General features: G+C 40.0%; 1 protein-coding gene across 1 annotated transcript; it reads right to left on the reverse strand.

Annotated features, from left to right (window-relative positions):
* Window positions 1-349: 349 nt before the first annotated feature.
* On the reverse strand, window positions 350-12,457 carry lhx6b (LIM homeobox 6b). The gene is made up of 8 exons (XM_083978502.1): window positions 12,362-12,457; window positions 11,679-11,810; window positions 11,079-11,200; window positions 8,205-8,425; window positions 5,027-5,127; window positions 3,219-3,314; window positions 1,993-2,164; window positions 350-448 (listed from the first exon to the last, which is right to left on the reverse strand). The coding sequence occupies exons 1-8, from the start codon at window positions 12,362-12,364 to the stop codon at window positions 366-368; spliced, it is 930 nt and encodes a 309-aa protein (XP_083834628.1). The 5' UTR covers window positions 12,365-12,457; the 3' UTR covers window positions 350-365.
* Between the last annotated feature and the right edge of the window lie 629 nt (window positions 12,458-13,086).

Below are 13,086 nucleotides of genomic sequence, written 5' to 3' on the forward strand. Positions count from 1 at the left end.
GCAATGTTTTGTGTCCAGTCACAAAAAGGGAATAAAAAAAAAAAAAAAAAAAGTGGTCTTCTTTTCTGCATCACAAAAAAAAAAAAAAAAAAACCTTCTGTGTTGGCGTGGAGGCGGGACACTTCACCCCATCGCCAGATTCTGACGTCTTTAAAAGACAAGTTTAGTTTGTAGTCTCACAACGAAGAATCCAACTGATTGAAAACAGATTGTTGAAGTCCTGCCGCCCAAGGATCCGACTCCCAAACGGAGCAGATTACTGACAGTATGTCCCAGTGGATTTTTTTCTTTTCTTCTTGTTCTTGTTTATCCCAATATCGTCGGAGGCGGCGGTGGTGTAAAAGTGGACGCAGTAGGTCGGTCGGTCAGCGGCTGATGGGAAGCTGTGGTAAAGACATGGACGAATGGGTCAAGTGACCCGGAGCAGCGAGGACGGAGAAGGGATGAGCTGCAGGAAGAAGAGAAGAAGTTTTAGGAAAACAGTGACGGAGCGTTACTGTGATTTAGTTAAAGAAAGAAGTTACTGATGATGAGACGTGAAGACTTTCGAATGAACTGCAGATTCAAACACGGGCCTTCAGCACTTCTCTCCAAGTGTATAGCCATTTTTTATTCATATCATCCTGAACTACAAATGAAATATTTGCCAAAATCTTCTAATCGGAGCTCCTCTCTCTCGCTTTTGTGGGAGTAAAAGGAAAACTGTAACACTTTGTAATAAAACCCTCAATTTACACCGTGTGACTCGAGCAGCGATAAAAATGCTAACTGCTTCCTAAAGTGAAGGCAGCGAGAGTGGCAGGAAATAAAATGATGGGGAACAGGGGAGTTACGGCTGGGCATTTTAGAGAAAAGAAGAAATAAATTATTTGACGTTTGAAGAGAGAGAGAGAGAGAAAAAAAACAAATGTTGTTATCGACAGTGATGTTGTGCAGACTCTAAAAACTGCTATGAGCAAAAAGGCAAGAAAGTGTTTGTTGTTTCTGGACCGGAGTCAATCCAAAGAACATGAGCTGGCTGCATAAACAGCCTATGCAGTCTTTAACCTGTTAAGTTCCCTATTAGTATGTAGCCATAAAGTCGCCCTGTTACTCCAAGATTGAAGCTTCCTATGTCAAAACTATAAAACTGCAGTAGTACCTCACCTCACATTTACTCAAGCACTGCACTTCATTACAATTTGGAGTTACTTGTTCCTTGTTCTGATCCACATTCATACTCTTAACGCATAACAAGAGTAAATCCTTATGCATTTCACCACATTTTATGGCATGATATGAAATATGGTTTTAACTACTCTACAGTATATATACTGCTGGGCATTTTAAAGTTCAGCAGTATCATATTTAACTGAGTGACCATGTGTTTTTAATGTGAACTCCTACTCTCTATCATAACCAGGCACAATAGCTGTCAGATAAATGTGTGTAAACAACTTAAACATACAATATTTATTTATGAAATGTAGTTGAATAGACATGTAAGGTAGCGTGACTAAAGTCTGTATAGTATTTTATATATATAAGCATTAGTTAAGCATTAAATACTGACACAAGAATACTCATTAGTATGTAGTTTATAAACACAGTTAAAACATTTTTACTCATCATTGATAAGCACTGACTGTATTTATAAACTACATACTAATGAGTATTCATGGGTTATAAATGAAGAATTCAGTATTTATTAATGCTTAACTAATGCTTAATAGTGTGTGCTTAAATCTAATCTAATAACATGTGCAGTATAGTAAATATATAGTACAATGTTTCCATGTGTAAATTAAGAGGAATAAACATATAAGGAAGGATTAAATAAACCACCTCAGATGTCGACTTAATTGCAATACATGAGTTAATTAACCTCCATCACTGCATATTAAATAAAAGTTTTAACTCCCTATTCAAATACCAATTAATTATGGTATTAAAATGTCATTAAAGAAGTATAATCCTACGCCCTGTGATCAGTGTGTGTCTTTTGGCACTCACTGTCCAGGTATCCCTGCAGAGCGAGTAGATGTGGTCGGTCTGGGCTGCTGAAGGGCGAGTAGTGGATATCGTCCGGCAGCGACGGAGGCATCCTGGACATCGGAGCGCTCTGAGAGAAGCTGCTCTGAGGCGGCAGCTTTTTGTGTCGTGCTCGGCAGTTCTGAAACCAAACCTGGAAAAAAAAATATTACAGGTTATGTGAGCGACCGTGCAGCAGGAAGGGGCGGGCGTACTCTGTAACGACACAACAACACACTGTAACAAGTCCTTATTTGAGAAACCGACCGGCCCATTAAACTCAAACTACAACTACAAGTTTATTTACTGACAGATAATTGATTGGCAAAAAAATTACTAATTGATGAATCTCCCCATTAAAAAAATCACAGGTATATTCATATTTTCTGGTTTATGAAAGATAAAAACCATCAGACCCACTTTTGATGAATAATAACAACCTGTTGGCTTCAGTTCAAATTGATAAAACAAAACTTGAACTGAAAATAAACTATTAACAAATGAAATCTTTAAAGTTGAGTCTCTCGTCAGTGTTTGAATTTGCAATCAAATACAATTAGTTGGCTTTGCATGATTGGTAAGATTTCACCCATCATATTAAACGGTGTTAATGTGTAAAAACTATAATGAAACTAATCTTACGCTAAAGTATGTCACCGTTGCTTGTTTCCCTGAAAGAGTTAAAAAAAAATGTTTATGATACTTTTATTTTGAAATGCTAGATAGTTTTCCACGTTCACCAGGTCAATGTCAGAGGGATGAGTAGGTCACAGCTCTTCATTTTAAAAGATTATAAACAAGAAAACTGGTTTTTAAGGTCTTTTCCAACTAATCATTATGAGTTTTGGGGTAAATTCAGTTTATTTGGGTGGTAATTGTCTAAAAACTGCTGCTATCAGTCTCGACCTTCAATAAAACACTGGATACTGTACACACAAGAACTGTTTTTGTCTTTGTCTGACTGCTTATCACAAACTGCATGTGTGATTTTCCATTTTTTCAAATTGTTTCACTTGAATTGTTTCCAAAAGCCTGAAAAGGTAAAACAACTCACAGGTCCAAACTATATCTCTGCGGATCTGAAATGTGATTTTTTTCATCTTTCCTCTCACGTTAATTATGTCTCAACCTCTTTTTCTATGAGCTATGCTATAATCCAATATAAACTTGTGCCATAGTGTTATATATTCTGTTCTATCAGCACCTACCTGTATGACTCGTCTGCTCAGTCCCGTCATTTCTGCCAGTTTCTGCAGAGTCTGAGCGTCTGGGTTGTTGTCCTGAGCGAACTGAGACTGCATCACCTGCGAGGACACACAGGTGTGAACAACAGGTGGTGGAAAGTTTCTACATCTAGTCTACTCTATGTCCCTTCATTCGACAGCTTTAGACTTTACATGTTTATTTTTACACAACATATGAAGAACTTTAAAATATGATGCTTTATTGATTAGTAAATTACCACAACATTAATCAGTTTAGTCTTTCTGGCAGCTGATTAATCATTTAAAGGGATAGTTCAACATTTTGCAACATTTTCCAACATTGCCATAATCCCCCATAATAGTCATAGTAGTAGGTTCGTTACCTTCAATTGTCGGTGCAAGCTATTTTTAGAACGGCGGAGCAGAACTGCGAGCTGCTCAGAGCTACGCTACGGAGGCTAATGGGATTTCTTGGTTTCCCTCATCAAACTCATCAAATACACAATCCAACAACTCCAAAACGCTCTGGTGGACAAGTTGGGACCTGCACATTCACCACGCTATGAGATAATAACAGAACGTTACCAGACAGAGTTGTTTTAGAGGTAAATTCATGCAAAACCGCTGATGCGCGTTGCCTTCAGGGACAGTTTTTCAGCAAGCAGTCTCTGTATTTGCCTCGAAAACGGCTCAGTTTCGTAACGTTCTGTTATTATCTCATAGCGTGGTGAATGTGCAGGTCACAACTTGTCCACCAGAGCGTTTTGGAGTTGTTGGATTGTGTATTTGATGAGTTTGATGAGGGAAACCAAGAAATCCCATGAGCCTCCGTAGCGTAGCTCTGAGTAGCTCACGGCTCTGCTCCGCCGTTCTAAAAATAGCTTGCACCGACAATTAAAGGTAACGAACCTACTGCTATGACTATAGGGATTATGGCAATGGGCCAATTTGCCAAAAATGTTGAACTATCCCTTTAAGATGTTTCTCTGCAGATAGTGCCTTGAGAATTTCATGGTTTCAGCTTTTCAAATGTGATTATTTCCTCTGGTTAAATGAGTAATTCTGCTGTTGGAGCAGTGGAAGGTGTGACGCAGCTCTGAGTAATGATGGAAATCTTGTGAGTTTTCGAGAGGCTTCGGATGTTGAAAGCAGAAGGATTTTTAATGACGCTCGGTTTGATGCATCCAGGAGAAAAAAAAACAAAAAACGATGAACCAGCTCAGCAGTGAAGCCAGTCTGAAATGTGAAGCTGTCGTCTGCACGGACTTGTTTAAACCCTGAATCCTCACATGGCACAAGCTCGTGCATGAGTCGAGATCATTGGAAACCAAAATCTAAACACAAGCTCCCGTCTTGCCTAAACTCGTGTAACCTCTGTCCAACCAACAGAGACACAAACTGACCATGACACACACACACACACACACAGACACACACACAGACACACACTGTTTGTCATGGCTCTCCACCTTATCAGTGCTTTCACAGCTCCTAGAAACAGACAGGGAACTGTTGCCTCAGAGTAAATGACATGTTTCCTGAATCAGAGAGCACACACTGAGAGAGAAGAAAACTCCTGGACTCTTGTTTTTTTTTTAAACTTGTGTTTTACAAAACAAACAATAAATCAATGGGCAGGTTAATCCACTGTGTGAATAATCACAAACTGCAGCCATTAAAAATGAGCTTCGCCTGAACCAGCAAGAGTTACAACCTGCTTTACTGTAAAATGAATGCATGAGTTGCTGTCGTGCTATATCATGTACAACTTCACACACTCACACACAAACACACACTGGAGCAGGATCTACCTGCAGCTGCTCAGCGGTGAACGATGTTCGCGCTCGCTTGGCTGGTTTTGGTTGGCAGTCCTGATCAGAGGGCAGCGCTCCTTCCAGAGTCAGTCCTGTGCCTGAAGACACAAACAAACAAACAAACAAACAAACACGCACACACAAAAACAAGTCAGTTGTTACGCTGTGAGGTTGCACAACAGGACAGTTGTTAGCAATCTCTTCAAGATCTGAGCCATGAAAGTAAAAGAATCGTCCGGACAAGGTACAAAAACATAAAACTGCACACTTTATACAACACTGCAAAAACTCTAATGTCTTACTGGGAATATTTGTCTTATTTCTAGTCAAAATTTAATTTCTAGTCAAAACAAATCTCATTATACTTAAAATATAAGACTCATCACATAAAAAATAACTTGTTTTTAGATCATTTTTACTTCTTTCAAGCATATTTCCACTTGAAATTAGTAGAAAAATCTGATAGTGGAGCTATCTGGAGTTTTTCTTCCTTATTACAAGCACATAAACCTGCTTTCACTGGCAGATTTTTCTACTTATTTCAAGTGAAAATATGCTTGAAAAGAGTGAAAACGATCTAAAAAACAAGTTAATTTTTAGGTGATGAGTCTTATTTTAAGTGGAAAGAGTTTAGTTTTGACTAGAAATTAGACATTTTGACAAGAAAAATGAGTTTTTGCAGTGTACAATTACCTACATGTTCCTCACAGCAGAGAGTAGCCTACATCCCTCCAATTAATATCAGAGTGATAATACAGGAAATAACAATTAATTCTCTCTAATGATCAATATCAGGGTCCATATTGAACATGATGGACCTCTGTGTGAAACATCCCTTCATGAATCTTATTTATACCTCTCTCCTCCTGACTTATTCTCCTCTCACTGTGACTGTTTATGTTACAGCTCCACAAAAATGTCTCTCTCTCTCTCTCTTCTCCAGGTTCAGTTCCCTCGAACCTCGTTCAGATCTTTATCTGACACTCAAGATGTGAACAGAGACTGAACATCGGTGTATCATGTTGAGAACAGGGGCCGGAGATCGAGGGTCTTCACCGTTCCGAACGTCATCTATTTGGTCAAAACCAAAGGAAGCCGGTTTTGCATTTCCGGTGGAATTGTAGCCTACGTTCACGTTTCCATGGTTTTCAGTCGTTGTCATAGTTGCGGTAAACGCATGGATCTATTACAGTAACGCTGGCTTTTAACACGGATGTCAATTTGTGTGATAGTATCCATTGTTAAAAGCTGCTGTGATGATCCGCGCGTTTTACAGATTTTCATTGAAAAAAAAAAAAAAAAAATCCATGCATTTCCCGCGACTACCGAAACCATGGAAACGTAAACATAAAATTCCACCGGAAGAGCAAAACCGGTGTAGGTCCCAGATGTGTCCGGGCTGCCAGATGTGTCCGGGGGCCACGACTGGCGATGACGTGGCACATCGTGATTGGTTGTGAGGATTTATAAAAGTTGTAGGTAGACGAAAGTGAGCTATTTATATTTTCTAATGATAACATTAAATAAACATTTACACAACTAACAGTGACGAAAATGATTAAAATAGGCTACTGCAATTAGCGGGGCGTTCACGAACGTTTGTTTGACGTTGCCTAGGAGATCTGTGCCAAATCTCGCGAGAGTGTGTTGTTGAGCCAGAGACAGGTCTGGAACAAAGTTCATTTTCTCCTGAATTGTCCGTCTGAAAATTGCCATTTTCGTGTCAAACTGTTCAGAAGAGATGTGGTTTGTGACAGATGATGAGTCCAATATTTACTACAGTAGCCTATGGGGCGAAGTGACTAACTTCGCCAACATCCGCGGTAGCATCCAAGTAATTGCATTACGCAACCACGACCAATCACGATGTGCCACGTCATCGCCAGTCGCGGCCCCGGACACATCTGGCAAGCCCGGACGCAATATTTTTTTTCCCAGCATGGCCACGCCAAGACCCGCCTTACTCCGCCTCTGATTGGCTGACCTCTGCAAGGCTAGCCTACCAGCATCTTACCCTAACCTTAACCACTCCCTTCTTCATGCCTAAACCCAACCGGCAGAGTAGAGGGCACCATGCTGGGAAAAAAAATATTGCAGCCTGGACACATTTGGTATAGTCTACTTGCCAACAATGAGTACCCGGAAATGTTGAGTACCCCAAAGTTTTATGTTAGAAATATATAGTATGGGTCCCCAGTATTCAGAAACTGCCGGATGCTAACTTATATATATTGGGCAATTAGCATAATCGACATAATTAGCACAAATTAGCATAATTGCCTATATGGGCAATATTTCAACAAAATTGACTTGGCTGATCTGGGCAATATTGGAGTGGTTTTAGGGGTTATTGATGATGCTGAATCCATTTCTGACATTTTCAAAATTCAAAATGGCTGTCTAAACCGGAAGTGACCTTTTGAAATCCATCAAAATCGGCCCACTGGCAGTTAAAATCTGGTCACTTCCGGTTTAGACAGCCATTTTGAATTTTGAAAATGTCAGAAATGGATTCAGCATCATCAATAACCCCTAAAACCACTCCAATATTGCCCAGATCAGCCAAGTCAATTTTGTTGAAATTTTGCCCACATAGGCAATTATGCTAATTTATGCTAATTATGTATGTTATGCTAATTGCCCAATATATATAAGTTAGCATCCGGCAGTTTCTGAATACTGGGGACCCATACTATCTATTTCTAACATAAAACTTTGGGGTACTCAACATTTCTGGGTTCACAATGGGGCCCTATGGGCTGGCAAGTAGACTAGTAGGCTACCTACACTGGTTTACGTTTTTGACGTTTGGAAAAAGGTGGATAAAAGTTGTCTGAATATTTTTTTTGTTCCAGGCCCCAAAAACAAGCCTGGATCTCCACCTGGGTGATCTAGTCAATCAATTAATTAATTAATTAATTAATTAATCAACTAGGCTAATCATTCCAGCTGAAGAGCTCTGTTTGTTTTTCAGGCTGCCTGTGGGGAAACTGACCTGCGCGCTTGGGGGTCAACATGGGCCCCAGCAACACATTATCACCCCGAGGCCCACTCCCACCCCTCAGTTAATCAGCCCCCTCTTCTGCCTCTTGTTGTATATTTTGGCTGCCTGCGGGTCATCCCATTCCCAGACCGTCATCATCATCATCAGAGGTTGATATATATCCGTATGTACCGTTCTCGGCGGCCCGGCGGAGGTTCTCCAGCATGATGTCGTAGTGGCTGCGGCAGAGCACGCGGCCCTCCACCAGGCCGAACTCCTCGCCGGTGGACAGCTGCCTCTTGCAGGAGAAACAGGCGAAGCAGGCCAGGTGGTAGACGCTGCCCCGGGCCCGGCGCACCCAGTCGCTGGCGTACACCTGCCGGCCGCACTGAGCGCACTTAGTGCCGAACCTACTGTGAAGGAGAAGAGAAAGAAAGGAGGGGGAGGGGTAAAGGTCGGCTGCTCAGGAACAATACACTTCATTCGCTTAAACACAACTACAGTAACAGCCAATAAGGACGTCCAGTCCACGATCCATCAGTTGTGAACACGTTATTCTGTCGTATTCAATGTTTAAAGCAGAAGTAAGCGGAATGTTTGTGTTAATATAAGTCTTAAATAGTTATATCTTCCGACGGCAATCACTTATCTAGAGTGTTTGGTCCGAAACACGGGTCTGTCAGTCACTCTGCTCTGCTGTAAGCCGAGGAGAAAACTTTCCTTGTATCCTACAACCTTTTATCCAATGAGGAGAGAGAATGGCATAAAGGGGCGGTCCTCTCTGTGTGTGCAGCCAAGGGATGCGCGTGAATGTGGTGACGTAGGGACGAGGGCGGGGACTGCTAACTCCATCGGCTGACAAGAAGTTAGCCAAAAACACCGGATCGCTTACTTCTGCTTTAATTATCCTGTAAATAAAGATCAACCTTCACATTTCTGCTTTAATCTGTAAAAACACTGTTTTTTTTATTATCTCTGTTCCTGCAAATATTGACTTTCTATTTATCCTCCTACCAAAAATAATTTGTCTTGGACACACACTAGTGTTGTATCTAAACCAACACACATGTTTTTCTGCTGTGGGCCATCCCATCATGTATAGAGCACGACTCCCACTCCTCTCTAAAACCCATTGTGGGATCAGTGTTGCTGCCTCTTTTAATGCAAAGTTCACATAATATCACACTGCACAGCTGTTGGACCATAACTATGTTAATATAAGTTTTAAAATATCTTTGGAGCTTGACATTCATCCAGTCACCCTTTGCCAAAATATTGTGATTCTCAGTAGTTTCACATTAAATCTGAAATCTAAATCTTAATTTTGGTTTTATTTCCTTTTAATGCTAATTTTGTCTTTTCCCCACATTTGATATATCACAGTAGTTCGTATTCAGAGAGCCACGCTGTTAGATTTAATTTAAATACAACAAACTCACATACACAGGAAAAAGAATTGAATCGGAGCAGCAGAAAAAGCTTTGATGGTCTCCCTCAGTATTTTGCATTGTTTGCTGTGGTAGTTTGTGTTTCAGCTGCAGTGTTATTGTTGCAGAGAGATTTGCACAGCGTCTCTTTATCTCTGTGTCAAGTGTTTACATGGTCTAAATCACTGTAGTTTCCAACCTGAGGGTTCGACATCCCTGAATCTGAGAGGGCATGAAGTTGATTAAAGGGAGAAGAAAAATGAACAACCTCTCAAAATATTTGATTTTTATTTTGAAATGCTGCATAATTTATCTAGAGTCCAGAAAAATCATTTAATCAGGTAATTTTGGAAGGAAAACCAGGTGACAGGTAGACAATGCTGTATTTTAAGGGGTGGAGAACCCCCTTTTTAATTTTAACTAAAGGTAAAACACACAAAACCACAGCATCTGTAAGTTCTGCTTGTGCCACTGTCTCATTACTGTGTTATCTCTTAGATAATAAGAGATAATGTTACGTGCATTTTTACTAACAAGGGCTTGGTTCTTTACTGACTTATCATTCATTGATGTTTCCAGCATCTGTTATTTAAATGCACAATATAATCTACAACAATAGAGTTTGATGGCAGGGCCCAGACACTGTATTAGCTAATAATGCAAAAATGAATTCTCAGTGAAGTCAAATAAATCGTGTTGTACTTTAGGTCCAAAGTTGATTTTGGGGAGAAAATCGACTATTAGCTGTAAAAACACCCAGAAACATTACAATCCAAATTATTCCTTATGATTTATCACTTGAACAAAAATAATCTTAAAGTCATCAGTCATTTCATTTTTCTCCATTTATGTTGAGGTTATAAAGTTAAAATAAGTGTCATTTTGATTATTTTCCTGTTTTACAGCGAGTTGCTGATTTATCTGTCTGCATGGCTTTTTTTTTTTTTTAATAGAAAACAACCCAAACCGAAAAAACCCAAAACAAACAAACGCAACAGCTCACAGCGGATCGTTCACAAGAGTTTTAAAGATTCAATTGGAAACTTAGAGATAAGATAAAATCCGGAGAAACAGGAATTTATTGAATGGTTCCGGTTCAGATCTTTAATTTGTCTGTTGTTGTTTTTTTCTCTCTCTCTCGCTAAAACACGTCATCTCGACAAATTAACTGAGAATTAATAAACCATGTAGTTTGCCTGCACGGACTATTAAATGCTATTTATTTTTTTTCAAAATAAAACGACCTCTAAATGACCGGAAAAGGGATCGAAATGAAATAAACTTTCAAAATAAATGAAATAGGCTAAATGAATAAATTTGAATCGACTAATTAATTTTTTTTGGACTCATTTGAACTGAACCTCGCTTCGCTATATAATAGTAGATAGTTAGACCAATTATTAATTTAGAAAAAACAGCCTAAACACGTGCATTTAAACACTTTAACATGCGGAAATCTGATATTGATTAAAATGAATATTAATAATAACAATACTGATTTGTATAATAAAACCAGGCTTTGTTCAGCGTCACAAAATAAACAGGAAACAGCTCGAGGCTTCACCACGGGATGAAAATCTGTGGCAGAGAGAGAAAAAAAAAAAAAAACCCAACAACAAAAAACAACAGATTGATTTACCTGAAATAATCCAGTTTGCAGTAGATCTCCTTGTTTTTCACGTAGCAGCTGCTGTGTTGGCGCAGAGACGCTCTGCACACGGAGCACTCCAGACAGCCCAAGTGCCAGTTCAGGTTGTTGACCTGCCGAGATCAGACAATACGACAATCAAACACACACTCAGACACACACACACACACACACACACACACACACACACACACACACACACTGACTGATGCACGACTGAAGACCATGCAGAGACAATCAAGATATCAAGATGCTCATCAGACTGAATGACACGAGTCTCATGGGAATTAAAGAGAATTAAAGTAAAGAAAATATCTAATAGCCTATTTGTTTAAGAAAGAAAGAAAGAAAGAAAGAAAGAAAGAAAGAAAGAATATTTATTGCTACTGGTTTTCTGTTTTCTTGGTGTACAATTAAAAAAAAGAGGGAGAATTAAATTAAATCTACAAAGACGCAGTTGGATCTTCAACTTCCTCCTGAAGCTTTATGGATACTAGGTTTTATTCTTTCACAGACACTTAATAAAATAATAATAACAACATATATAAATATACATTTATACATACAGTATATGGATGTTATTCTTCTCACCTTCAGCAGGTACCGGTCGTGGATCTCCATGCCGCAGCTCGCACACTGGTTCTTGGCGGCCGCAGGAGAGCAGAGGCAGGCGGCCTCCGACGGACTGGACTCCCCGGTCTCCTTCTTCACCTCCGACTTAGACTGCGTCAGAAAAGACCAGGTTTTACACAGGACACTGACTGGACACGGTTCATTGCCTCGATTAAAAAAAAAATCAATTGTAAGAGAATGATTGGGATTGAAACAAAAAAAAATAAAAAAAAATATTTCATAGGACGTGCAGGGATGTGGAGGAAACACGCGGATCCAGCGGAGCCACTGGAAACAAAACAACTGATCCGATTTATTTTTTCTCCAGCTACTGTATATTTATCAGCGCTATACACATCATGGAGGACATTATTCAAAATGTCAGTCAAAAGTGTCCATTAAAAATCTGTAATTCATTATGTGAACTCAAATCCACAGATTGAAAGTGGATAGATAGACAGACAGATGAGGACTGGTGCCCGCGGGTGCCACGCTCCTCTCCTTGATCCAACCTGCAGCCTCTGCCGGAGGTTTAACACCAAAAAAAAAAAGTTGAGGAAAGAGAGCAAGAAAGGAGAAATCGACGAGACCTCTACACAGACCGAAAGACAAAGAAATCAAAAGGTTGCAAACCCAAACTCGCCCAGATGTTTGTGACTCACCATTTTTCGGGTCTTGAACGCTGCCTATTTGGAGAGAAGATGGAGCTTGCTCTGCGCATTACGCATCTCTGCCCCAACCCACACTATATCCGGTCCAAAACAACGAATAACAGTTTCTCCTGCATTTAAACCCTGGCAACAAAAGAAATTTTGATGCAATTAGAAGGAGGAAGAAAAAAAAAACTATATGTGATCGATCATTCCTCTTGTGCGCAATGGGAGGCTGTATTCCCATGCAATCAAAACGCAGTGAAAAGAAAGGATGGCACTATATCTGCAATTAGCGCTGGATTGAAATGCTTCGCTTGATAAGAGGCGACACGAGTGTCAATTTCACCTGTCAATCAAGAAAAGGCAACCGAGCCACCAAGCCAAGAGAGGGGGGGAGAAAAAAAGCGGCGCATCCTAATTTCAATAGCTGTATAATCGAAAATCGAAAAATCTCCAAAGTGAAGAGGCTCAACTGGAGATCAGTCTATTCATAACAGACAATGTGCAGAAACTGCAGCTGATCTTGAGGAATAAAGGAGCTTGATTGTCTTTTTCTCATGATGGACCCATTTAAGTACTCGAGGCTCCCCTGGGTGATTACAGCTGCATTCATAAACTGCCAAAAAATCTGCGTTTGGGTGGCAATCCGGACTGCGTGTTGTCCTTCATTTTGTCGAAATGAGCCGGAATGTAAGATATGTTAATTGCCAGCTAGGGTATAAATATTGGGAGGC

The sequence above is a fragment of the Trachurus trachurus genome (assembly GCF_905171665.1).
Source record: "Trachurus trachurus genome assembly, chromosome: 9".
NCBI classification, from domain to species: Eukaryota; Metazoa; Chordata; class Actinopteri; order Carangiformes; family Carangidae; genus Trachurus; species Trachurus trachurus.